Below are 26997 nucleotides of genomic sequence, written 5' to 3'. Positions count from 1 at the left end.
CCTGACCTGCTGGGTTTCTCCAGCTTTTTGTGTGTTACTCTTAAATTTTTCCTAGTTATAGCTTTTGTATGGCTCAGTTTTAGTTTAGTCACAAATTCTTGAAGAGAATATCCTCGCCCAAACATCTTTCAACATTCATGGCATTCTGCATTTCAAGAGGTTCACCACCAACCCCACCCACCCACTGGTCCATCTTTAGACACAACTAAGTCAAGATGTGATTTTGGTGGTGGTTATTTACTGATTCAGACATACCAAAATGTTGCAGCAACCCAGTAAGCTGAGATGTAGCAGCTAACACGGTCGCTTTACGGCACCAGTGACCCAGGTTCAATTCCCTCTGCAATCTATATGGAGTTTGTACGTTCTCCCCAATGGTTCTCTTCCTGAGACCCTGCTTTCCTCTCATCTCAAAGACGTAGAGGTTAGAACCTTAACTGGCCAGTTAAGTGTATTTGGAATGTGTGAGCTCGTTGAACTGGAAGAGCCTGTTACCATGCTGTATCTCTAAATAAAATTAAGATATTGATTATTTTGGAAAGTGAAGAACAATAACAAAACCAAGTATGAAAAGTATTTTTATTAATTGTACATACAATTTTTGATTCCAGGCATCCTGTATCACAATGCTATTTTCACCTGAATAATTTATGTATTTAAAAGAAATCTTTAAAATAACTGGTACTTATAACTAAAACTAATACAAAACTTCACAAAATCTAAGACAGGAAAATCGGATTGCTGAAGTCAAAGCTGCTATCCAGTAGCAAGGCAATTTCACACAAACCAAAGTTGCCACTGACTTCATTACTTGGGTAACCATACTCAAAGACAAATTCGGCAGTTGCCAGAAAGAAAATACAAAATCGTCACATCATCAATGAATTCAAAAATCCTTACTCGAGGAGAATCTGAAAAGGAACTTCTTCACTCAGAGATGGGTGCAAATGGAAGTGGAAGTGGCAGATGAGGGTTCATTTGTAACTTTCGGATAGCTATGTGAACAGGAGGAATATTGTCCGTGTGGAGGTAGATGGGACGAGGCAGAAGAGAAAGCTGGCATGGACGAGATGGGCCGGAGGACCTGTTTCTGCACTGCAATTCTCTCCAATTTTATGACTCTCCGACCACTAACTGGAGGAATTCATATAACATGGAGAGATAGACAGTAAACAAAAATTGGAGAGAGACTTGCAGGGTGAGACAAAAAAAATGATTTGGAATTTTAATGTGTTTAACAGACAGCCAAAAGAGGTTAGCAAGCACAGAGTGAATGGGACTTCGTACAAGTTAAACCTGCACATCAGTGTCCTGGATGTGCTTGTGCTTACGGAGAACAGAATGAATATGGCTAGGCTGGAGAGAGTTGGAATAGTTTAGTCCGAAGGTTATGAAGATTGGATAAAGGATAGAGCTATATCTGAAATGGGGCAAGATCAGAGCTGGAAATGGGTGGTCCTAGTGATAGCATCCATCATCAAGGCAGGAGGTACAGGAGCCTCAGGTCTCACACCACCAGGTTCAGGAATTGGTATTCTCCTACAAACTTTTATCAGGCTCCTGAACTGGCATCGATAAGTTTACTCTCCACAGCACCAAAATGATTCCACAACCTACAGACTTGCTTTTCAGGGACTCCATGACTCATTCTCTGTATTATTTATTTTATCCTTCCATATCCAGTAATACAAGAGTTTCGGCAGAAGCTGGAAATTGAGAGTAACACGCAAAATGCTAGGAGAGTTCAGCAGATCAGGCAGAATCTATGGAGACGAATAAACAGTTGACATTTCAGGAAGGGACCCTCCACAGGTTCTGACAAAGGATCTTGGCCCAAAGTGTCGACTGTTTATTCATTTCCACTGATGCTGCGTGACCTGCTGAGTATGTTTTAAAACAACCATTCTCTCTGACCCACACCTAGCCTTAATTCCCATCCACAATCACTGGGTGAGCTTCAAACAAAAAAAAATCTAGTAAATCAGCAAGCTGGAGTGATTAGGTAGCATTGAGGGGTCAGTTTACGAAATGGAGAGTAAACATTGTTAAACAAAAGTGAAGAATCTGAGGACTCCGTTGAATCATGCAGCAACCCAAACTCCTTTCACAAAACACATCAGAACTAAAGCATTTATACAAAAACTCTTCCAAATGGTTTAAGTCCAATCCATGACTCATTTCTTTTTCTGACATTTATATCCAAACTTGTTCTCTTACATTTTGGTGAGTTAGTTAAACCCATAAGGATTAACTGCTCAGTGAATAACTATTCATCCAGTGAGTAGCTAGGTCAGACTAAAGGAGGAATTAGGAGTTTGAAGGGAGTTATGTCACTAAAGACTCTAGCAAATTTCTACATATAATATGTACTACGAGGATCATTCAAACTGGTTGCAACACCATCTGCTATGGAAAGACCACTGCACAGGATCAGAAAAAGCTGCAAAGGGTTGCAAACTCTGCCAGCTCCATCATGGGCACTAACCTCTCCAGCATCAAGGTCATTTTCCAAAGGGGGCATCCATCCTTAAGGATCCCCACTACCCAGGAGATGCCCTCTGCTCATAACTACTGTCAAGGAAAAGGTACAAGAACCTGCACACACTCGATTTTAGGAACAGCTTCCCCCTCCCCCCCACGACCCCGCCATCAGATTTCTGAATGGGCAATGAATCGCTCACTGTCTGATGACAGAGGGGAAGAAGCTGTTCCTAAAACATTGAACCCTACCTCACTATATTCTTTTGCTCTCTTTTTGCACTACATAATTTTTAAAAAATTCTATTTCTTATTGTAATTTTTTAATGTATTTCACTGTACTGCAGCCAATAAATTTCTCAACATATACCACTGTTATTAACCCCCTTTTCTGATGTTTTAATGATGGGTGAATTCATCTGAGAGGATAGCTGGGGCTCAGAGTTCTCAGTAACGTAAAGCTGAGGACGGTTTGATGACCAGCCTTGGCAAGTGATGCAGCTTTACAGAAATATTTTTCCATTATATTTTCATTATTTACTTCTAATGTTTTATTCTAATTGGCTGAAACCTGCCCATACTTCCAGCTGCTTATGTTTGTCGTCAGCGAAGGATGTAGATGTATCCATAAATCGAGTTTTCTGATGTGACTCATTTATTTCCTGAAAACTGATTATTTGTTTGATTCAAACTCTTCCTGTTTGAGTTGAGTTGATAGACAGTTACAAGTTTTGTTCTCATGTCCCTTGCATCCTTGGACTAATATTTAACAGATGTTTCAGTTGGAAAAGTGCACATTTCAAAACACTGAAGGTATACCATAAAGAGTACATACTTGATGAAATTTCCTGAAAAGATTAAATGGATAAGCTCATATTAGTTGTTATTGTAATTGAGTTTTAAAATTCAAGCATATGAAAAGAGCACATTTCCAACCGTAGGGATTATCTGCAGATCCAAGCAGATGAATGAAAGGTAACAGTTTGGATAACAGCAAGACCAATCTACAGGTCTTCAAGAATGTGCATTTATCTATCTGCATCATTGCCCAAGGTGCCCATGGAGGAAACGCTAAATACAGGTGAAGAAAGTATTAGATTGATATTAGGAATTAATCTTGAGGAGCAGCAGATGGAGAGGCAGCGAATTTTAGTAAAAATGCTTCAGGGTTTGGGATGTGGTACCTGATTGGGCAGTCACTAATGATTGAGCAACCTGGAGAGAGGAATTCACAAAGCGTTAACTGGAGGTTAAACTGGAGGGTTGGAGAACTCAGGGGATATACGGTGCAGGTAAGTGTATACTAGGAAGGGAGGATAGTACTGAATGAGCATGAGAATTTCCATAAATGTAGAGTACATCTAAAATTCTATGAGTCAAGCTCAGATACCCAAATGTAGCAAATATCACACTAGAACTAATTATCACAGAAATGAGCTACTGAAAAAATATCTGTATTTTAGTTAGCAGTCTTTTAAAATCTTTAAAAGAATGTTATTAGACATTTTAAAAGATAAAAACATTATTAATTCAATCGCCGTCATTTCCTGATTATTTAATTAATTGTCTCTAACCTGACGACTGAATTTGTTTGCCCAAAATTTGCTTTCAGTACTGGAAGTTATTTAGGTTCAGAGACAAGAATGCTTTCAATGTGAGCTGATTTGGAAAATAATTAAAAATTATCAATGACGATTAGAGAAATTACATTTCTTCAGTGGCTTACTCTAAGCAACCGTGTTAAACTCAATGGAGTTTTTGAAATTCAGCTAAGTAAACTGATAAACAGAATTCTGCTGACGTTTGCTAACTAATCAAATTATGGATCTTTGGTAGTTAAGTTGCTCACATGCTAACAAAATTTAATGAAATTATTCAAAACAGCATTCTTAGTGATTATCAGCAAAAATGTTTTTTTTTAAAAAGAGGAAAAAAAATCAGGTCATCTTCTGCCTCCTTCTAGGGAGAACATTGAATGTAGCAAAAACCAGGATGTTGCTGGGACTTGAGTACCCGAGTTCTTAGCGAAAGGTTGAATAGATTTGGACTTTATTCCCTGGAGCATAGGAGAATGAAGGGAGATTTGATAGAGGTATATAAAATTATGAAGGGTACAGATAGAGTAAATGCAAGCAACTTTTTTCCATTGAGGGTGGGCGAGACTAGAACTAGAGGTCTTAGGCTAAGGATGCAAGGAGAAATACGTAAGGGATAACTTCTTCACTGAGAGAGTGGTCCAAGTGTGGCATGAGCAGGCAGCAGTAGCAGTGGATGCAGATTCAACTGTTTTCTGCAACATTTATGAGAAGTTTGGATAAGTACATGGATGGGAGGGCTATGGTCCAGGTCAGATTGATGGAACTAGGCAAGTTAATACTCAGCTTTAGATGGGCTTTGACTTTATGCACACATTGCTGAAGCACCATTTGTAGTTGGGTAAATTTACAATGGTTTCCAGTAATCTGTCAAATAGCTTGCAATTTATGATCTACCCTTGAATTTCTGAGTGAACGGTGAGGAAACATCCTTCTGAAGGTAAAGATGACACTGGCTGACAATGGCAAATAAACTGTTCATACAAACGAAAACACTAAAGCTGCAACTGGTATGTTAGATGACAGTCTGTGACACAGAACTATGTAATGCAATGGCCCGTTTCTGTTCTGTTTTTCTATGACTTTTGATGGAACAAATAACCGTCTTCTCCTTTGTACAATTGCACTTTTGAGCTAAAAGCAAAGTTATTTAAACTTCCTGACTCTAACTCTCCTGGCTTTTACTGGCCATCCTTCAAAAGAATTCAAGGTGGATCAGCCTAGGTACAACTCAGTAAAGAAAATATGAAATGGAAGACAATAGTTTAGCTCCATGTCAGCAAACAACAGAAAATCATAAACACACGTGATTTTGCAGATGCTGGAAATCTTGAGCAATACACACAAAATGCTGGAGAAACTCAGCAAGCCAAGCAGCATCCATGGAGGGAATAAACCCTCAATATTTTTGGCCAAGACCATTCATCGGGAATCCTAATGAAGGCTATCAGCCCGAAATGTTGACTGTTCAGTCTTAATTGCCCTTTTTAGGTGCTTCTCCACTTGCTGAGTTCCTCCAGAATTTTATATATGAAAAAACAGAAAACTATTTTTCGTTCTTATCACTGTGTTGAAATATGATAGTTAATTAAGAAATCATTAGAGACCAGACACATCAAAAATAGATACACAAGTACTATGCAGGAATTTTCATTAGAGGCATTAAATTAGTTGTAATGTACATTAATGTCTTACAATACCAATCACTCAGCTTCTACTGGGTGAAATGTCCAATAGAGCAAATCCACTGGCTCCATTTTGAAGAGATTACAACTTTTACTTTACCAAATGTACCAGCCAATCACAAAAAAAATTACACATGATGGGACAGTCGTTACTATTTTGAAGAAGCACTGCATTGCTCTCCAAGGGACTCTGAAATGATATATACTGCACATTCCTTTAAAGTGCCCTTTATTCCACCATGTAGAGAAGTGAGTACTCCCAGTAACACTGAATAAAGTGAGAGATACACATAGCTTAAGATTTGACACAAGGCAAAATTAAGCCTGGTCATCTTGTGGAAATTGAGCCAGATTCATCATTTTTTTTAACATTTTTTTCCCCTCCGAGTCAGATGATTTGGAAGTTTAATCCTCCAATTGAAATACTTGAGTAGAGGAATTTACAAACAGTGCAGTTCACATGGAGGAAGCTCTGCTTTATCTGAAATGCCACCGTAGAGTTGGGGTATTAAATGATGGCCTCATCTATCTGTTCAGATGAATGGAAAGGTATCTGAGAATCATGGAGTACTACAGCACAGAAACAGGCCCTTTGGCCCATCTTGTCCATGTCCGACTGTTGTTCTAACTAGTCCCATTGTCCTGCACCTGAACCATAGTCCTCCATACTTCTCATATTCATACATGGATCCAAACTTCTCTTAAATGTTGAAATTGGACCAGTATCTACTACTTACACTGACAGATACTGCACACTCACACCACCCTCTGAACAAAGAGCTCCCCCTCAAATTCCCCTTTCACCCTTAACCTATAACCTCTAGTTCTAGACTCACCCAATCTACTCCATTGACCCACATTTGGACTAGAACATACATTCCTTTTCAAAGTAGTAGTGTCATTTTGGTGTCTAGCCCAACATTAGTCCCTCAATCAACAGTAAGAAAACAATTCAACTGGTTACTTAATCTGTCTTTTTGCATAAATTATCTGTTCGTCTTACATGAAAACCATAAACATTTACAATTCACATTGGCCTTGAAGAATCTGCATGTTCTGAAGTCACAAAAAACACTGAGGCAAATTCTTTCTTCATCCTTACCCAAATTTAGCAGACATTGTCAAGCAATATTATTACATTTTGATAGACAGATTTGCTCTCAACCCTAAAGATATTATTGAAACCATAGCTGGACATAAGCTGTGGGCAATTCCCAACAGCACTCTGCAGTTATGATAACATTTTGTCAATCAGAATTAACAAGTCAAATTAATAATGAAACATCACAAGCAGAATGCTGGCAGAATTCAACAGGTCAGGCAGCATCTATGGAGGGGAATAAAGAGTCAACATATTGAGCTGAGATCCTTTGTCAAGACAGGACAGAAAGGAGGCAGGAGGCAGAATAAGGTGGGGGTGTGGAAAGGAGTATGACCTGGCAGGTGATGGGTGAGGCAGGTAAAGGCGGGCAAGGGACGGGGTTGAAGTGGGCTGGGAGGTAATAGTTAGAAGAGGGAAAAGGCTGAAAATCAAGGAAAGAACCATGGAAAAAAAGGAAAGGAGGGACATCAGAGGGGGGTGATAAGCAGATGAGAAGGGGGAGGGGAGAAATTGTCAAAGACAAAGCTCGTGGCATCAGGTTGGAGCTACCCAGATGGAATACAAGGTGGTGCTCCTCCAACCTGAGCTTGGCTTCGTCCTGGCAACAAGGAGGCCATGGACGGACATGCCGGAATGGGAATGGGAAGTCCAACTGAAACGAGCAGCCACCAGGCAAAGTGAAGGTGCTTGACAAAGCAGTCCTCTGATCTGGGAGTCTCACTGATGTACAGGGGGCTGCACCGGGAGCACAAGGTTCAATAGCTAGCCCTGACAGACTCGCCTCACCTGAAAGGACTGTTTGGGGTTCTGAATGGTAGCAAAGAGGGAGATGTAGGGGCAGGTGTAGCACTTGTCATGTTTGCAGGGATAAGGGCCAGGGGGGAGATCGGCGAGTGGGAAGGAAATCAATGGTATTGGTGGTCAAGGGAATCGCAGAGAGTGGAAAGTTGGGGGGGGGGAGGGGAAGAGAGAAGATGTGCTTAGTGGTATGATCCCAATAAAGTAATCACTATTTTTAATTTTATTTGTCCCAAATACATTGAAACATCAAGACATACAGTGAAATGTGTTGCTTGCACCAACAACAAACAGTCACCCTGTGCCACCCTGTTCCCAGTGCCAATATAGCCTGCCTGCAACTCACTAACCCGAACCCGTATGTCTTTGGAATGTGGCAGGGAACTGGAGCACTCAGAAAACCCATGGGGTGAATGGACAAACTTCTCACAGACAGTGGAGGGATTAAAACTCCAATTGATCCCTGTAAAGATGGAGATAAAGATGGATGTACAGGTGACGATGGCAGAAACTACAGAAAATGATGTGCTGAATATCCTTGAGTAATGGCTTTCTTATTGGTGCGTACTAATCACCATAACGTTGCCCAATATCTTCCCTCCTTAAATTAATGTCCATGAGTCGGTCAGACTGGAAGTCCATCAGATCTGCCTCGTTGAGTTGATACATGACCGACCGTGACCTGTTGGTCTGGAAGCCCGTACAGTCCCCTGCCGAGACCCCAGAGCCTACGGAGCGCAGGGGACGGCGCGTGGAGTACATCCGCCGCACACTGACTGGGGTTCTTTTCCTCCGCAGCTTTCTCAGCGCCTTCGACGTCCAGATGAGTAGCCCCAGAAGCACCAGGAAAGCGTTGATGCCCGACAGAATCAAAATGAAGTGCTGCACATCCAGGGGACCTCGCTTTACAGGCAACGTAAGAACACCGAGGCAATGGTCACGGGACGCTATCTGGCACACCCGGTCAGCAATGACACTTTCCAGGCACACAATATAAGGCGTCTCCTCCCGCAGCTCCCTCAAGGTGACCCACTCCGACTTGTCCTTGACGTATATGAAGCGGTGGAATGTCACCAGCTGGCCGAACCGGTCGAAGAGCACACGGAAATGCACGGCGTTCCTGAAACCCGGGTGGGCCACCTTCCAGCGGATGGTAGCAGTGGATGGGCTCACCTCGCCCACCGTCAGGTTGGTAATGTAGAGCTTATTGAACTCACAGGGATCGGTTATCAATGGCTTTTGCACCACTTTATCCTTGGCCTTCAGGAGATAGTACCGCTCCGATTTCGAGGATATTGGGAAAGTGGTGTAAGGAGTTAAAACATCCAAGGAATTCTGAGCTGTGATTAGAGATATTGGGGATTCCCGTTGAATTGAGCTGACTGTGACTGGCTTGGTTGGCTTTGGCTCTAGAATGAGATGCTTGTCTTTAGGCAGGAGGCTGGTGACCGTTATAGGTCGAGCAGACGGCTTCTGCTGCAGGCCGGTAGCCCCATCCGTGTGCGCGCCATCTTCGTCCAAGATCCGTTCTTGGTCTGACTGAATGTTGACTCGGTCCACACTCAGGGCTCCATCGACCAAGGAGCCCTTGGAAGAATTGAACAGCGACTGTGCCTTATGAGGGGAACACATCTCGGAGTCCGTCAGGTAATCCAGATACTTTCCCTTCAGACTGAGGGGGTTACTGCACAGGACGAACATGGTCAGCAGCCTGCCCTGGGCGTGAGCCAGGTTTATCCACCGCTTTAAGCCCGTCAGCCGGCAGTTACATGTCCAATTATTGCTGCTTAGATCAAGGCTGTATATAGAGTTGGTAAACGCAAAAGTTTCTCCGGGTAAGTAGGTCAAACGGTTGCTTTTCAGCTTCAGCACTTTGAGAACCGTCAGGTGTTTAAATGCCAGTGGATGGATAATGGTGATCTGGTTCTCACTGAGATCTAATTGTTCTAACTTTACCAGAGGGTCCAACAGTTTACTTGGGATTTCCCTCAGCAGGTTACCATCAACAAACAATTCCTTCAGCCCATGGAGGCCTCCAAAGACTTCAGAACCAAGGTAAGAAATCTTGTTCTTGCTGAGGGACAGACTAGAGAGTTTCTGTAGCATTTCAAAAACCCGGTTTCCAACATATTTGATATTATTTTCATCTAGGACTAAAGTTGCCAGTGATGTCAGGTGTGTAAACATGGCACTGTTGTGTAATGAAGTCTGGTTATTCTTGGCAAGGTTTAAATATACAAGGTTTCTTAAATTTATAAACGTACTTCCACTAACAACGTGGATCTTGTTGGACTCTAACTGCAAGTAATGGAGATTAACCAAGTGTTTGAAAATCGCATCTTGCAAGACCTCTAAAGTGTTCCCATCGAGTCTTAATTTAACTAAGTTTTCTAGGTGTGCAAACACGTTTTGATTCAGTTTCGTCAATCTATTGTTATTCATATTGAGAAGCCTCAATCTCCGGAGATAATTGAAAACATTGGCAGGGACGTTTGAGATGATGTTGTTACCCAAGTACAGCTCCTCCAGCCTCGAAAGTTTCTCGAAAGTTTTCGGGTGAATGTGTTCGATCTTATTGTATTGCAAGTCCAGTCGAAGCAACTTGCTAAAGCTAGTGAAATCCACGTCGGAGATGTTGCTGATGAAGTTGCCCCCGAGGCTGTACGTAAGAACATCCACATTTTGCCGTGCTTTCGGGACAGCCCGGAGACCTCGGTTTGCGCAGAGCACGTGGCGATGTTGACAGTCACATTGTTCAGGACAGAAAGAGTTGGCGGAACAGATCAAGCAAAGAAACATCAGCCAGACCATCCGTAAATTTTCCATTCCCAGTGGTCAGCGGCCTTGGATATTATTATCCTTTGCATTCCGTCTTCCATGCAAGGGTTTTGCCTGACGTGAACCTTTCGGCCGAGGCGGAAGACGGACGATGGTGATACAAACAACACGGCCCTCCGCTTCAATGCTTTTCTAAATACATGCCCGAGAATGAAATCTCCCGGTTAACTTCTTTCGCAGGCTTCATTTGGAAATACAATTAAAATTCCCCTGGCAGTGAAAAGTAGGCCAACGTCAGCAACGATCGCTGCCGGAACCCTCCCTACTAAGAACAGCAGTAAAACTGTGACCCTAACGGCGGCTCACAGCGCCGAAAGCGCCAAGGCGCAGACAAGGAACTTTGGACAGGGACCGATTTAGAAAAAGCGTAAATATATGCCAGGAAAACAGCCGGAAATTTGTACTTCCCCGCATTTCCCTCAAGAGACTTCAGCCAAAAACGCAGATGTGTTTATGCAGAGGTCGAGCAGGGAGTGGGAGTGGTGTAATATTGAGACGGAGTATCCAGGACACTTTCGCTGCCGGCGGCTTCAAGGAATCTGCGAACACACAATAGCGTGCTTCAGTTAGAGTAAGCCACGTGTGATTCTCATTCAATATATGTTTTCTTTAAAACCTCAACTTCTCCGTTTGAAAGTAGTGAAGGCATTTCCCCTCAATAATTGTTCCGATTTGGACGGAGACCAACCAATCCGTAAATCTGATTCAAAAACCTGAAGTCTTTATAATAATGCACAATTGCAATCAAAGTTAATGCTCCTTAGGAATTTCGAATTAAAGATCAAGAAAGATGATGAAGGTTTATTATCTCTGTTGTACGTTCTAACAGATTGGACTATGCGGATTGCCGTCAGTTTTAGCATCAAATTGAATATGCATATTACTGATCGAAATGCAAGCCATTAGAACGAATAATTAAATTATGATACAATACAATGCTAAAATATGGTTAAGGAGAATCTTCCACACATTAGCAATGATTTATCAAATAATAAGCAGAAATTGTATCCTTGGAAAGGACCACAAGGCGCTAAGACTATAGGAACAGAATTAAGCCATTTGGCCTCTGCCGTTTGCACCGCCATTTCATCGTGGCTGATCCAATTTTCATCTTAGACCCCATTTTCTGCCTTCCTCCTGTATCCCTTCATGCCCTGACCAATCAAGAATCTGTCAACCTCTGCTTTAAATATAAAGACTTAGCCTCCACAGCTGCCTGTGTCAAAGAATTCCACAAATTCACCACTCTCTGGCTAAAGAACTTCTTCATCTCTGGTCTAAAAGGACGCCCTCTATTCTGAGGCTGTGTCCTCTGGTCTTAACATCTCTCACCATAGGAAACATTCTCTCTACATCCACTCTATCAAGGCCTTTCACCATTCCATACGTCTCAATGAGGTCACCCCTCATTCTTCTGAATTCTGGTGAATACAGGCCCAGAGCCATCAGACGCTCTTCATATGAAGAACCATTCAATCCTGGAATCATTTTTGTGAATGGAAGGGGGGGAGAAGTCAGAGACGCTGCCTGACCTGTTGAGTTCCTCCAGCATTGTGTGTGTTGCTCTGAATTTCCAGAATCCACAGAATTTCTTGTGTTTATGGATTCACCTGCTTTTCAAACTTCCACTGGGAATTCCAACCCAACTCACACTTGAACTGATTACACGTCTTACACCGCAATAAGACTCTCCAAGAACGTTTACTGCATTTAATGGTATCTGTTTATAAAGATCTCCATCGGAAGAGGGGCCAGTAACATCATGAAGGATCCCACACACTCTGCTCATGGGCTGTTTGTCCCACTTCCTTCAGCGAGGAGGCTACGCCAGGACGGCCAGACTCCAAGACAGTTACTTCCCCAAGTAGCAAGGCAGATTAACACCTCCGTCCACTAACCCAGCACCAGTATTTGTTTCTTTATCAGTCACATTATGCAAAGACACAGTGTGCTTAGCATCGCTTTATAGACGCTAGTATCTATGTATACAAGCTATCCTATGTATTTATGTTTATTGTGCTTTTATTGTTTTCTCTTATGTTTTGTTTGGTGCTGCACTGGATCCGGAGTAACATTTACTTCGTTCTCCTTTCCGTCTGTGGATAGGAAATGACAGTACACAATCTTGAATCTCTTGCATTTCTGTAGTGATGGGCTTGGTTGAGCTAATCACAGCTTTTACTGAGAATGGGATAGATAAGGTCTGCCCAGCTAGGAGTTTAAGGAAACATTTAGTAAAGCCGCGAAATGGTAGTTCCCAATTCAGCCTTCCTATAAAGGAAAAAATGGTATTTGTGCAACACAGTATGGATTACATAATGATATGTGAACACAACTCGTCTCATACAACAAATAAATATTTAAAATGATTGTGTACTCGTGAGCTTAGACTTGAATTTTAAGATTTTCTTAGTAATTGTTAAAAGGAAAATTCGCAGAAATCGTTGTTGGAATCTTGTATGAACCAAAGCCATTCCGTGCAGGAACTTAGTAACGATCAAATCAGTACATTTGAAACCTTGTTAATATTTTAAGGATTTTTTTGCGTGTATTATTGCGGTGCTGGGCATTGTAAGATCATGCACGCTGCGCTCAAGGGTTAACGGCTGCAGATGGACTCTTGGGGGGCGGAGCTACAAAAAGGCAAGAACTCCGGCAACTTGCAAGGAATTTTAAAGAGACAGTCCACTTAGCTACAGTTTTCAAAAATAGTTTTGACTTGAGCCTTAAGTACATTTCTCAGCCAGTTAATCTGACGAGTTCATCATGTCCTTTTCAATTGGAGATCATATCGGATTCAGATTTACCGCATGTACATCGAAACAACGCAAAGGAATGTGTCCTTTGCGTTATTGGTTTTTACAGGGGCAAATCAAGCACACTTAAACAAATGCACATACACATGCACGTTCTTATACGTATAATCCCCTCTCTCTGGCATCTCCAGAATTTTTTTAAAAAAATGCTTCTTTATTATTAAAGTACAGGAAACCGCAATAACTTGTTAACATTTTCGCGTATTTAAAGCAGCAATTACCAGGAGTAACAACAGGCTTTGACCTCACTCACTCTCTCTGAGTCCTCCCAGCCTGAAGCGTGGGCTTCTGGAGATGCTGCCAGACGTGCCGAACTCCTCCATCCAGCATTTTGTATTCCTTAAGATCAAAAGTATCTGCAGAACCTCTTGAGATCACACAACGCAGACTAAAAATATGATCAAAGGGGCAAGATACAAGTAAAAGTTTAAAAGGTAAAAGGCGTGATAGAGAGGGAGATGCGTTAAGGAGGGAATCCCCGAGTATGGGAAAAGTTGAAGGCAGGGCCACTAACGGCGAAGAGATTTTAAATGAAGATGATATAACAAGTGCAGACATCCTGGAGAGCCTCCAGAGTTAGTTGTAGTATCACGGAGGATTTAGAACAAGAACGAGGGTCTTCAAATTGAGGCCGGAGTTGGTACAAATCAAGAACACGGGAATAATAGGTGACTGGTGAAAATTAACAGAATTTTGGATTATAGAGGGAGGGTAGGCAATGCCCAAATTCTGGCTTTGAATAATCTAGAAGCAAAAAATGCAAAGCAAACAATGTTTTGTCATGAATTGTATTCTCCCAAATAGTTTAATGCACTTCGGCATCCAAAAGTCAGGCGCAGCATGTTCACAGTTGTAAACTGAACTCCATCAGGGGTGTAAACTAACATCAGCAGCAAACTTCACCAGGAAAGACTAACCGCCAACAAAGGAGCGACGATCCCCGTTTTAAATGAGAAATCGGACACAAAAATGCCATCACAATAGGAAAAAATGTCCAGTTAATGACCCAGTTAAATGGAAGAGGAGGTTTGAACTGAGGCAAAGGCAATTTGGTCACTTTCTTCAGGAGGTGAAATATCAGCATTAGAGTGAAAATACTTCAGAGATTATACAGAATATAACTGCATCAAAGGCGGGGGGTGGGGCGGGGGAGTATTTTTAAATCTTGATGAACTGACCTCAGGCGTGTGGACACTGTTGAAATGATGCACCAAAAGTTCAAAATTCAAAGTACATTTATTATCAAAGTACGTATATGTCACTATATACTACCCTGAGATTCATTTTCTTACAGGCATTCACAGTAGATGCAAAACACAATAGAATTAATGAGGGAAAAACTACACACAAAGACGGACGAACAACCAATGTGCAAAAGAGCTCAAGAAGTGGAAATACAAAAACAATAATAAATTAAAAAGTAATAAATAATATTGACAACATATGCAGAATATTGAAAGTAAATGAGTCATTAGAATGAAATATTCACAGATGTAAAATGTGACGGCTAACAATACAGCAATACCATTACCGAGTCGGGCAGCCTCTTCCATTTCAACTATTCATTAGACAGCACAGTATGATGCAGCAGAGATAAAGAGATGGAAGTTGAAAATGGCCAACTAATAGCAAGAATGACTTAAATGAAAACAGGTGAGGGGAAAACGGGATATCGAGGAGCCGGCACAAAGCAAACACGGAACTGTTTGGGTTTCTTTCTCCGGTGAAGAAAGCCGTTGTTTTTCAGTCGAGCCGCTCACGGAAGCAGGTTGCATTAAATGAAAACTTACCGTTAGTCTGCCTGTCCAGACAAGCTCGCCCCTCTCAGAAGGAGTAGTAGAATTGTTAGGAAAACACGGCGAGAGAGGTTTGACTCCCTCAGAGGGTGGAGTTATATATACCAGCAGCCCAGAGCCAGAAACATTAACCCTTCTTCTTCCGTAGCTGGCAGAAGTCGGCTGAGGAAAATCTTACCTGGTCTCCTAACTATCCAAAACCTGTTTGCCTCAGTTTAATCTGGGTGATCAAAAAGTACAACTGACTCAAACACAAACATTAATCACTCTTAAAGAGAGGTTGCGGTTTAGAAAGAAAGGATTGAAAGGGTGTATTTTAGAATGAAAGGAAGCCCGCAAGTGCCGCCACCGTAACATACCCACAGTTTAGTAACCCGAACCTGTACGTTTCTTTTACATGTGAACCCAGGGGACACCTACATGGTTACGGGGAGAACGTAAAATGTTTCACAGAGACAGTGGCGGGAATTTAACCCTCATCGGTAATCTCAGGTAATACGATAACCGGTACGCCACATTGCCGCCATGACGTTACGATGCCGCATGCTTTAAACAGTTTGATCAAAAGAACATGAGAAATTCATGTACCTTCCTAAAACATTTGAACTTCAAACTAGTTCAGAGATTTGTTGAGACAGTTTACTATTTCGGAGGAAAGGTCGTCTGATCCTCGTTACCTTTGCACGAAGGAAGAGAATTTTATGGTTAATAGTAACTGTGGTCCTCAACCAATTCTCAGATATTTGGCCCCGGGCACCCCGCAGAATCAGCTCACAGGATGACTAGCCTCCCTGAGAGACAAAGGAAATTCCTACTTGAAAATGTTTCCCATGTGTGCTAATTGGATCCATAAGATGTGCAAAACTTGATTTCTGAATGGATCTTAGTTCTGTCCTAAATGTTGAATATTACGCCGAGTTTTGTCGAGTAATGATTATTGACGTATTTGGTGTATGGGTTGTAGATAGTGTCCAGGGATGGGTGGCACCTTTGGTGAATGGGGCTTGTTGTGTCCATTCTGGGAGCAGCTGACTCACCTTTGGCCCCACCAGGCACACAGCCCTCAGCCGCGGCTCCAAGTAGCTGTTTTATGCTCACAGCGGCTATACCACGGGGCACCGCTTCAATCGTCGGGTCTCATACCTCGGTGAGATAGAGATATGCCTGTCCTAGCATGTGAAGTCAGCTCTGGCAGACTGTGCGGATGAGATCTACAGTGAAACATCCAACAGCCAGGAAGGCGGTTCTGCGTGGAAATTGGGAAGGGCATGACGAGGCACAGAAGTCATGGTCATCCGCTGCAATCAAGGAAGACCCCAGCCGTGATGAGCACTCCCACCACTGGACCCGGTCCTCTCAGGCCAAGAGAGTGAATTGGGTTTTCCACTTTAAAAACTCTCGTGCACGGGTCTCCTGTTATTGTTGATCTGATGGACAATCAACTCAATCCCTGAAACTCAGAGTCAGTAGAAAGGCGAAAAAAAAACACAACAGGAATATGGTCATTTAATCCATTTATTTATTTAGCGATACAGCGCAGAACTCCCGGCCCAGTAAGCCGCACCACCCAGCAACCCATGTATTTAATCCGGCCGAATCACAGGACAATTTACAATGATCTATTAACCTTCTAACCAGTCCGACTTTGGACTGCGGGAGGAAATCGGAGCACCCGGAGGAAACCCAGGAAGAATGAACAAACTCCTCACTGAAATGAACTTCGAACTCTGACGCTCCGAGTTGTAATAGCGTCGTGCTAACCGCTGCACCGCCGCGGCGCCCTAACCAAAGGATACGTTTTAATCGGCTGTCTGTAGTTCATTTCTGAAATGCCCTGCAGAGCAGGAATTTTTATGGAGTTCAGTATATGAACATAAAGTTGCAGTAATTTCCCACTACTTATAGTGGGTAACCTGTACAACACATCACTGACACAAACACGAGAGAGTCAGCAGATGCTGGAAATTCAGCTCAGCATACACAAAATGCTGGAGGAACTCAGCATGTCAGGCAGCATCTATGGAGAGGAATAAACAGTTAATGTTTGGACATCAGAACTCTTTTGCCTACTTATCTTGTAAGGTGTGCAGCTTTATTTGAAATAGATGAGGAACTCGGTAAGGATGTGAAGTACTTAAGGAAAATGCTAGCAGTGCTGGAGGAAGTCAGCAGGTCAGGCAGCGTTTGTGGAGAGGAATAAACAGTGACATTTTGGGCTGAGACCCTTCATCACAGGCTACGCTAGAAACTATTATACATTTTAACCACTAGAGCAGAGATGTAACCTTAATGTGGCAGTTAGTTCTGATTTTTTCAATTGTTTGATCTTATCCAAATGCTCTCAAATGCTTTAGACTTTTTATAAACGTAAGAGGTTCTGCAGGTGGGGACAATCTTAAGGGACACAAAGTGCTGCAGGCACTAAGCAGGTCAGGGAGTATCTGTGGAGAGACTTGTTAGAATATTAAGGTCCAGAATTTTATGGTTTCTGGAAATCTGGAATATTTATTTGTCTATCTTTTTTTTTTGTCAATTTGGAGGTGCAGCAGAGTACTAGGCCCATCCAGCTCAACAAACCAACACTGCCTAATTACACCCATGTGACTGGTTAGCCTACTAACCCAAGCAGGAGGAAACTGAAGCGCCTGGAGGAAAGCCAAGCAGTCACGGGGACAGCGTACAAAGTTTTTGCAGATGCTGCGGGAATTGAACCCAGGTCGCTGGCACTGTAAGACTGCTACAACACCGTGCCACCCGATGTGGAAGAGAGTGCTGAGGGCAGGCAGCAGATCAGACAGAAGGACGCCAGCGTGAGTCAGGGACTGAAAAACAAACAAAAAATGCAAATACTGAAAATCTAAAAGCAAGAGCAGAAAATGTTGGAAACACTCGGCAGTGTTAGAGCTAGTGCCCCAGGCCATTGAATGCTCCCCCCCACCCCTTGACCACAAGCGGCTGTGTCCCCCACCCACTGAGCCACTAAACAGTAACAGCATTTTCTGTATGAGGAAATATCTTCATGGTAAAGTACTCCAGAAAACATTGTTTATTCACACACACACCCCCCCCCCCAGACTGACAGTCCATTCCAAAAAAGAATCCAAAAGAGAGAAAAAAAAATTTGAATCCCTGTCTCTCAGTCACTTATGAAGGATAAATTCTTAAGTGCACAGTATAAGACATATGAGAATGACAAGAAATATGATAGAGGTATACAAAATTATGGGGGCAGGGTGTAGATAAGGTTAATACAAGCAGGCTTTTTCCACTGATTGGGTGAGACTAGAACTAGAGGTCATGGGTTAAGGGTGAAAGGGACAATGTTAAAAGGAAACCTGAGAGAGAACTTCTTCAGTCAGAGGGAGGTGAGAGTGTGGTGTAAGTGATGGGCGCGGGTTCACTTCCAACGTTTAAGAGAAATTTGGATTGGTACGTGGATGGGAGGGGAGTTGAGGGCTACAGTTTAGGTGCAGGTTGACAGGACTATAGATTGATAGGTTACACAGACTAGATGGACTGAGGGGCCTGTTTCTGTGCTGTAGTTTTCTATGACTCAATGGCCTTGAATATATAATCAGCAATGATTATCTTTCTTCACCGCTGGCTTGCAAGTGAAAGTTTGAACTTACTGAAACAACTCATATGGAAACTTGTGTTCAGTGGTCAGCTCCACACCTCGAGATAAGATCCTGCATGACAACACCTTGCCCAAATAGTTAGTGTCACAAAAAGAGATGAGGAACATACGGACACCAGGCATTAAGAAACCGTCTCCCTTCTCTCTTTTTCTATTCGGCATTCTGGCTCCCCTCTCACTTCTTCTCACCTATCCATCATCTTCCTCTGGTGCCTCTCCTCCTTTTGTTTCCCCCATGGCCCACTATCCTATCAGGTTTCTTCTTCTCTTTACCTCTTCAGCTCTTTACCTCTTCTAACTATCCCTCCCCCACTCACCCACCCTACCGTCATCGGGTTTCTGCTAGCGCCTGCGAGCTTGTACTACTTCCCCACCCTCACCTTCTTATTCTGACATCCTCCTCCTTCCTTTCCAGATATGAAGAAGGGCCTCAGCCTGAAACGTCGACAGTTTATTCATTTCTGTAGATGCTGTCTGACCTGCTGTTCCTCTAGCATTTTGTGTGTGTTTCTCTGGATTTCCAGCATCTGCAGAATCCATTCTTGGCTGGTTTGCTGGCTAGCCTTGCACCTTGCATCCTCGCAATCTTGTTCTCTTCTGCTGCCAGCAGGAAGGAGGTACAGTAGCCTCGTGTCTCACACCTCCAGGTTCAGACAATTGTTACCATTCAGCCATCAGACTCCTGAACCAACACACAAAACTTTATTCACTTCATCAGTGAACTGATTCCACAACCAATGTACTCACCTTCAAAACCACTGCAACTCATGTTCTCAGTATTATTTATTAATTTATTTATTTTTATTACTTCTGTTTTTTTTGTATTTGCACAGTTTGACCACCTCTTTTGCTTCACAATTAAACAGAATAATGAGCAGTTTTGGCAGGTCACGGGTTAATGTGACTGACTCGTAAATGAGGAGCTTTCTCCAAATGAGAAACATCCTTGTATATAAAGTTAAAAAAACACACTTCCTTGTGAATTTGTAATTAGTTTACTCAAAGTCAACTTAATTTTTATTCCCATTGAGAAACTATTCATTGACATTTTTAACACATCTGGTGATAAGGCATAAGAGCTTGTTAATATTTGACACAAGGGAATAGGAAATGGTTTACAGGTCATAAATCCATAATACAAAACAGTTACTTTTCCATTCACATCTTGTGTCTCTTGACAAGTGGCTCAAAAAGTCCTCATCCCACTGCAAAAAGAATGTTTGTTCTTAATTATCTCATTATTCCCTCCCCACCCTGCTCCACAGAATTCACTCCACAACATTGTTCATAGGGAAAATCCTTTTCTCGACACGAAGCGGTCAATCATGTCAAATGCACGTTCAGGTTGATCATATGGCAGCATGTGTCCTCCATTTCGAATAATAACCTTCAAAAGAAAATATGAAATTCAATTCATTAGAGTGAGAACAAAATTAAATACATTTTGGCAGTAATTGCCATGCTCTCTTCTCGCTATTGCCATTGGGAAGAAGGTACAGAAGTCTCAGGGTTTGTATTTGTATGATGATACAAATTTACTTAGATAATAAATTTAATTTGAACTTTGAAATCAATGCCTCCTGGAAATTATGCAGTTGCCTGCAACCACCTTATACTAATTGTAAGATTTATCTCTTGCTCAGAAAGAGGGAGGAGTTAGCTACTTGGAAGAAACTTCCCAAAAGTGCAAATATCATAACAACTTCACATCTTCCTCGCTGATAAGTCCTGTGCATTTTGTAATTCTTCATACCAAGTTGGGCGCCATAGTAATGCAGTGTTAACATAACACTATCACAGCTCAGGCCATTCCGAAGTTCGGAGTTAAATTCCAGCGCTGTTCTCTAAGGAGCTTGTACATTCTCCCCATGAAATGGGTGGGTTTCCTCCAGGTGCTCTGGTTTCCTCCCATAGTCCAAAGACAAAATGGTTGTTAGGTCAATTGGTCATTGTAAATTGTCCTGACTAGGATTAAATTGGGGGATTGCTGGGCAGTGCAGTTTGAAGGGCTGTATCTCAATAAATAAAGCAAACAAATAGATAAATATATTCTCCAAAGGCAGCAAAAGAGACCAGAGGGCATGCATCTTTTGGTGAGGGGGGAAGTTCAGAGGAGATGTGAGGGGCAAGTTTTCTTTTACACAGAGTGGTGGCTGCCTAGCGTGATGATAGAGGCAGAGACGATCGAGGCTCATTTGTGTCAGAATGGAAGGAAATGGACATGATGCAGTCAGAAGGGATGAGGTTAGTTGGGCATTGGATTACAAATTTGGTTAGTTCAGTTCAGTGCTGTGAGCTGAAGTGCCTGGTTCTGTGCTGAGCTATGTTCTTGTTCTAGACATTTATTTATTTAGAGACACAGCACGGTAACAGGCTCTTCTGGGCAAATGAGACCACGCTGCCCAATTACATCTTTGTAACCAATTAACCTACGAACGTATAGGTCTTTGGAAAGTAGGAGGAAACTAGAGCACCCAGAATTATGGGGAGAACATACAGACTCCTTTCCCAGTGGCGGAAATTGAACCGCAGTTGCTGCTGCTGTTAATAGCGTTGCTCTGGCAACCCAATACCATGCTGGCCAATGCTTATGAAAACGCTCTACACTCACTTTGCAATCATTCAAAAATTATGATAATCATGGACAGAGAAGTTAATAAAAGGTCTTTTTTTCCCCAGTGATGGAAATGTCAAATATTAGGTGGGAAGGATAAAGCTTAAATGAGATTTATGTAGTTAAGTTAATTTACACAGAGCACGTTTGGTATGAACTGTTAGTGGAGCTAGTGGAAGCAGATACAATATTTACATTTAAGAGAGGCACAGAATGAAGAGATAGACCATGTGCAAAAGACATGGTTGGCTTGGATTAACATCAGTCAGCACAGGCATTCTGGGCTGAAGGGCCTGTTTCTGTGCTTTACCATTCTATGTGCAGTGCAGCTATTGGTGAGTCCAGAGCTTGAGGTCCGATGGTTAAAGCCCATGTGTCGGCCTGTCTGGATGTCAGCGCCTGTGAGTCTGGACCAGGAACTGGTGGGTGGAGGCCCAGAGTTTACCTGTCCTGGGGTAAGAGAGAGGGGGTGGGGGGGGGGGGGGAGAGAGAGATTTGTTTCACCGTTGTTCTGCAGAACATGATAGGCATGCTCTGTCAGTGGCAAATGTATGGGGATACATTGTGTTGCCCCCAGCACAGCCTTAGTTGTGTTGGTTGTTAATGCAAATGACACATTTCACTGTGCATTTCCATGTACATGTGATAAATAAATCTGATTCCATTAAAAATAAAACAGTGAAATGTATTGTTCTCACTAACAATCAACATAATCTAATGAGGTGCTTCAGAAGGCCTAGTAATCTCCAGAAAACATTTTCTTGGTCTGCTGCAAAACCCTCAGAACCTTGACTGCAGCATTCAGCTTGTCATGAAAACTGAGACATCCGTCAAAATTTGGATTCACAAGAGAGTCCCAGTGGAGTTGTCAGCATGGATTCCAAGCTCTGCGTGATGTTGGTGATGGAATCCTCCACCCTCCTCGACGTTGTATCCTGGCATTGCGACAAGCCTGGCAAGGCACCAGGAATTTTCCCAGCAGCTGCCCCCCGCACCAAAATCTTCATCTGAGTTCTCTGCAGTGAACACGTGCGAGATCATGCCCTCTGGTGAGCTGCCATCTGCTTGTTTCCCTGCCTGGTTTCAGTCCAGTGACTGCAGCTATCGTTAAATGAAACATATCTGCATTTCTGAACTGGTGGTTGGTCATGTCCCTGGGCTGCCAGCTAGAAGGTTGGACTTATAGATCAAGAGCATGAGTTCAAATCCCAGCATGGGAAATGAGGAATTTAAAATTAAATAATTAACTACATCTGCCATTTAAAAGAATCTAGACTCAGTTACTGTAACCAGGAAACTACCATATTACTGCAGTACCTCGTGCCTATGATTTACCGCTCCGCTGCCTATCCTGAAGAATTTTAAATCTCCTCGCCAGGAATTCAGTGAGACCCTCTAGCATTGCTGCCCCCTGTGATCTTTGCTACTCTCTGACTCTTTGGCCACATGCTCACCCCGACTTGCCATCAACACCACGTACGCTTCAGGATGTCTCCAACACCATCTTGTACCACATGGCTTCCAGCTATATTTCCAGGCTGTCATCTCCTATCAGATTCCCCCTTCTCCTTCCATTTATCTCTTCCACCAATCAACTTCCCAGCTCTTTACTTCACCCCTTCCCCATCTCCTGGTTCAACCTCCCCTCCCCCCACCTCCTTATTCTGACTTGTCCTCTTTCTTTCCAGTCCTGATGAAGGGTCTAGGCCAAAAATGTCTACTGTTTACACTCATGCACAGATGCTGCCTGGCTCACTCAGCTCCTCCTGCACATTGTGTGTCTTGCTCTAGTTTTCCAGCATCTGCAGTACCTCTTGTGGTACACACCCATTTAATCCATTCATGTTCCGAAGGAAATAAATTTGTCTCTCTGTGTCTGACTTTGAAAGCACTACTAAATTGCCTTCTCAGGGCCATTTAGGAATGAATTCGACATCAGTAAGACCAAGGAATTGACTGAAGGCCACCAATCCGCACTTAAAGTGGCAAAGAACATCCGCAGTCCAGGCCTCTGTTCCATGCTCAAAGGCCAGTGATGTGGGACGTGTGATGTGTGATCCGTGGATATTGAGCTGTCCCAGGTAGGTGGGTCAATGAGGAGGCACGAGGGCCATTAGTCGACACATCCGGAGTTCGAGGCTGGTATTTGGGTTCCCATCATCAGCTAGTCCATGGGGTGGGGGGGGGGTATGTCAATACCAAAGATCAAAGTTCAAAGGTTGACTGGAAGTTGGAACCCAATGGCCAAAGCCTGGAGACTGGAGGCCCAAAGGGCTGTCCTAGAGTTGGAGCACCGTCCATATGTGTGGGTGGGAGGGGGGAAAAGGGGCTTGTTTTGCTGTCATTGTTTAGTCGCTTGTTGTGTTCTGTGTTGTTCTGCCAAGCATCGAGGACATGCTATGTTGGCGCCAGAATATGAATCCTGTGTGCTCTGGTAACCTCTTTACGGATAAGATGTACATCTGGTGACCTCAAGGAAAGCTTCACTCAAAACTGAACTACTAATCAATTAAACCATTTCCTTCATTCCACACAGGATTATAGGCCTGCATTCACGTGGACACAAAAACAATAACAACATTTCAGCTCAAGAAGAAAGGGGCTTTTATGAACTACAGGATCTTGCAGCTGCTTCCCCTTCATCAAGCACCTCTTCCTCATCCAAAAAAGAATAAAAATGTGTGTCATATCGGTCAAGTCATGTCATTTTGCAAAAACAAAGGACTAATTTATCCAGCCATCTTCTTTGTTATGCTTCCATGAAATATGTTCACTATTGCTAACAGCAGCACCCAATTAGAATTCTTGTCTCTTTAGCATGAAGGAGGATGAGAGGTAACTTGATAGAGGTGTATGAGATGATAGGAGGCATAGATTGAGTGGATAGTCAGAGGATTTTTTCCCCGGGGAGGGGCAAAGGCTAATATGAGGGGACATCATTTTAATGCAGGGGCTCCCAACCTAGAGTCCATGGACCCCTCGCTTAATGGAATTGGTCCATGGTATAAGAAAGTTTGGGAACCCCTGTTTTAAAATAATTAGAAGAAGGCATAGTGGGCGTGACAGACATGTTTTTCCTCCTCCCCCCACAAAGAGTGGTGGGTGGGTGCATGGAACACCCTGCCATGGGAAGTGCTAGAAGCAGATACACGAGGGATATTTAAGAAACTCTCAGTTAGGCACATGAATGACAGAAAAAAGGAGGGCTATGTAGGATGGGAGGGTTAAATTGATCTTAGGGTTGGTTAAAAGGTCGTCATAACATTGTGGCCAAAGGGCCTGTATTTATGCTGCAATGTTCTATGTTCCTTCATTAAGGACCCCAGTCACCCAGGTCATGCCTAGTTCTCATTGCTACCATCAGGGAGGAAGTACAGAAGCTTGAAGGCAGACAGTCAACAATTCAGGAACAGCTTCTTCCCCTCTGCCATCCAATTTTTGAATGGACATTGAACCCATTGTCACCATTTTATTATTTTTTTTATTTCTACTTTTGCACTACTTATTTAACTATTTTATATATATACACACACATATACACACACACACACACTTAATATAATTCATGTTTTTCCCCTATTATTATGTATTGCATTGTACTGCTGTCACAAAGATATGCCGGTGATATTAAACCTGATTTTCTTAATTCTTCCACACCTACCCAAAAGCTTACCTTTCCACCATATTTTTTGGTAGGTGCTTACATGCTCTTAGATGAGTGATTTCACCACTCACTTGAAATGCGCTGGATGATACATTTGAGATAATTTCCATTATTCAAATACATATTTTGCAAGAACAACAAATTCAATAAAAGTACTCAAGAGTGAGACAAACACTTAACCCACAAGTCATAGAAAAGTACAGCACAGAAACAGGCCTTTTGGTCCATCTGGTCCATGCTGAACCAATTTAAACTGCACCAAGTCCATAGCCCTCCATTCCCCTGCCATTCACGTACCTATCCAAACTTCTCTTAAATGTTGAAATCGAGCTTGCAGTTACCCACTTGCGCTGACAGCTCGTTCTACACTCCCACCAAGCTCTGAGTGAAGAAGTCTCTCCTCATGTTCTTCGTAAACATTTCACCTTTCACCCTTAACCTATGACCTCCAGTTGTAGTCCCACCCAACCTCAGGGAAAATAGCCTGCTTGCATTTACCCAATCTACAGCCCTCAATGTTTTGTATCCCTCTATCAAATCTCCCCTCAACCTTCTACAGTATGTTCCAAGGAACAAAGTTCTAAGCTATTTAATCTTTCCTTATAACACATGTCCTCCAGTCCTGGCAACATCCTTGTAAATTACATTCCAAAATATTATGGACCACCTGAATAATTCAATCAAACTATGCAAACCAATCTGAAATTTTTCCCTGTTGCCAGTCTCCACACAGCCACAATAGGAGTAATTTACAAAGGGCATTTAACCTCACAATCTGCATGGCTTCAGGAAGCAGACGGGCATTGGAGCACCCAGAGGAATCTTATGCAACGATGGGGAGAGGTGCAAAGTCCGCAAACGTGGCACCAGAGGTCAAACTAAAATCCTGCCCGTCTTGGAGGGGAAAAAAAACTAAAATGCAAGCATAACTCACAAATAACTTCAAAACACAAGAGATTCTACAGATGCTGTAAATTTTGAGCAACGCACACAAAATGCTGGAAGAACTCAGCAAATCAGGCAGCATCTGTGAAGGGGAATAAAGAGCTGATGTTAAGGGTCACGAACCAGATTGTTGGCTGTTTATTGCCCTCCACAGATGTTGATGGTCCTTCTTGGGGACTTTGCAATTGCTTGCTTGGTGGGTGGAGATAGTTGATGCTTTTTTTTTTGCTGAAGTGGGGCAGGCTGAGGGACATTGTTTTGCTGCTGTTTGTGCATGGGAGAGGGAACGGGGGGCTTTGGGTTCTGAAGTTTTTACTGTCACTCACTCTTTGGGGTACTCTTCTGTTTTTGTGAATGTCTGTGAAGAACAAGAATTTCAGGTTGTGGATTGTATACTTCCTCTAAATGTATATGGAACTACTTAACTAGAGTTCCTCCAGCATTTTGTGGATGTTTTTCATTAACATTATTATTTGCAGATCACACGATCATTGGACACCTTCCTGTTCAATTCTACTAAACCCTGCTGAAGTCTAGTTAATCTGACACTACACTTTGTGCTCCTAAGCAATGACAATGCTCGACAATCGTGAATTTCAAGGGCTCACTGTTAAATCCTCCATATCAAAAGCTATAAAATACTCTCTGAAAACTTGCAGCTAAAATTATATACTTTATTTCAGTAGCTTTCCTCAAAGAGATTAGTTTGATTCAAGTAGGAAATTAGAAAACAGAAATAAGCTACTTGTGTTGAAATTGAACAACACTGAACTGATCACTGAACACAACCTATGGACTCACTTTCAAAGATTCGACAACTCATGTTTTCAGTTTTATTGCTTTTTGTATATGCACAATTTCTCATTCTTTGTGTGTAGTTTCCATTGATTCTATTGTACTTCTTTGTTTTACCTTGAATGCCTGCAAGAATATGAATCTGAGAGTTTTCAGAGCTACAAATTGAATCACCTAGTTAGCATTCAGATTATGTACTTTAACTTTCCCTTCAAGAGTTCTTTGAATGTATGG

At 42.5% G+C, this 26997-nt stretch overlaps 2 protein-coding genes across 2 annotated transcripts in view; both read right to left on the bottom strand.

Annotated features, from left to right (window-relative positions):
- Window positions 1–599: 599 nt before the first annotated feature.
- tril (TLR4 interactor with leucine-rich repeats) lies at window positions 600–11009 on the bottom strand. The gene has a single exon (XM_059945055.1). The coding sequence runs from the start codon at window positions 10482–10484 to the stop codon at window positions 8226–8228; it is 2259 nt and encodes a 752-aa protein (XP_059801038.1). The 5' UTR covers window positions 10485–11009; the 3' UTR covers window positions 600–8225.
- An 8532-nt stretch (window positions 11010–19541) lies between these two features.
- The window catches only part of cpvl (carboxypeptidase vitellogenic like), a 74372-nt gene continuing 66916 nt past the window's right edge, over window positions 19542–26997 (bottom strand). The window contains exon 13 of the mRNA XM_059945054.1: window positions 19542–20132. Coding sequence (XP_059801037.1) covers window positions 20031–20132 — 102 coding nt within the window. The 3' untranslated portion in view covers window positions 19542–20030. The remainder of the gene's footprint in view (window positions 20133–26997) is intronic.

This window comes from Hypanus sabinus, chromosome 20 (assembly GCF_030144855.1).
Source record: "Hypanus sabinus isolate sHypSab1 chromosome 20, sHypSab1.hap1, whole genome shotgun sequence".
Classification (NCBI taxonomy): domain Eukaryota; kingdom Metazoa; phylum Chordata; class Chondrichthyes; order Myliobatiformes; family Dasyatidae; genus Hypanus; species Hypanus sabinus.
Note: the sequence above shows the minus strand (reverse complement) of the source record. Positions and strands in the feature narration are given on the sequence as shown.

What these genes read in the sequence shown, in the direction of transcription:
- tril (XM_059945055.1), bottom strand. Translation starts at nt 10,484, where the DNA reads ATGGAAAATTTACGGATGGTCTGGCTGATGTTTCTTTGCTTGATCTGT.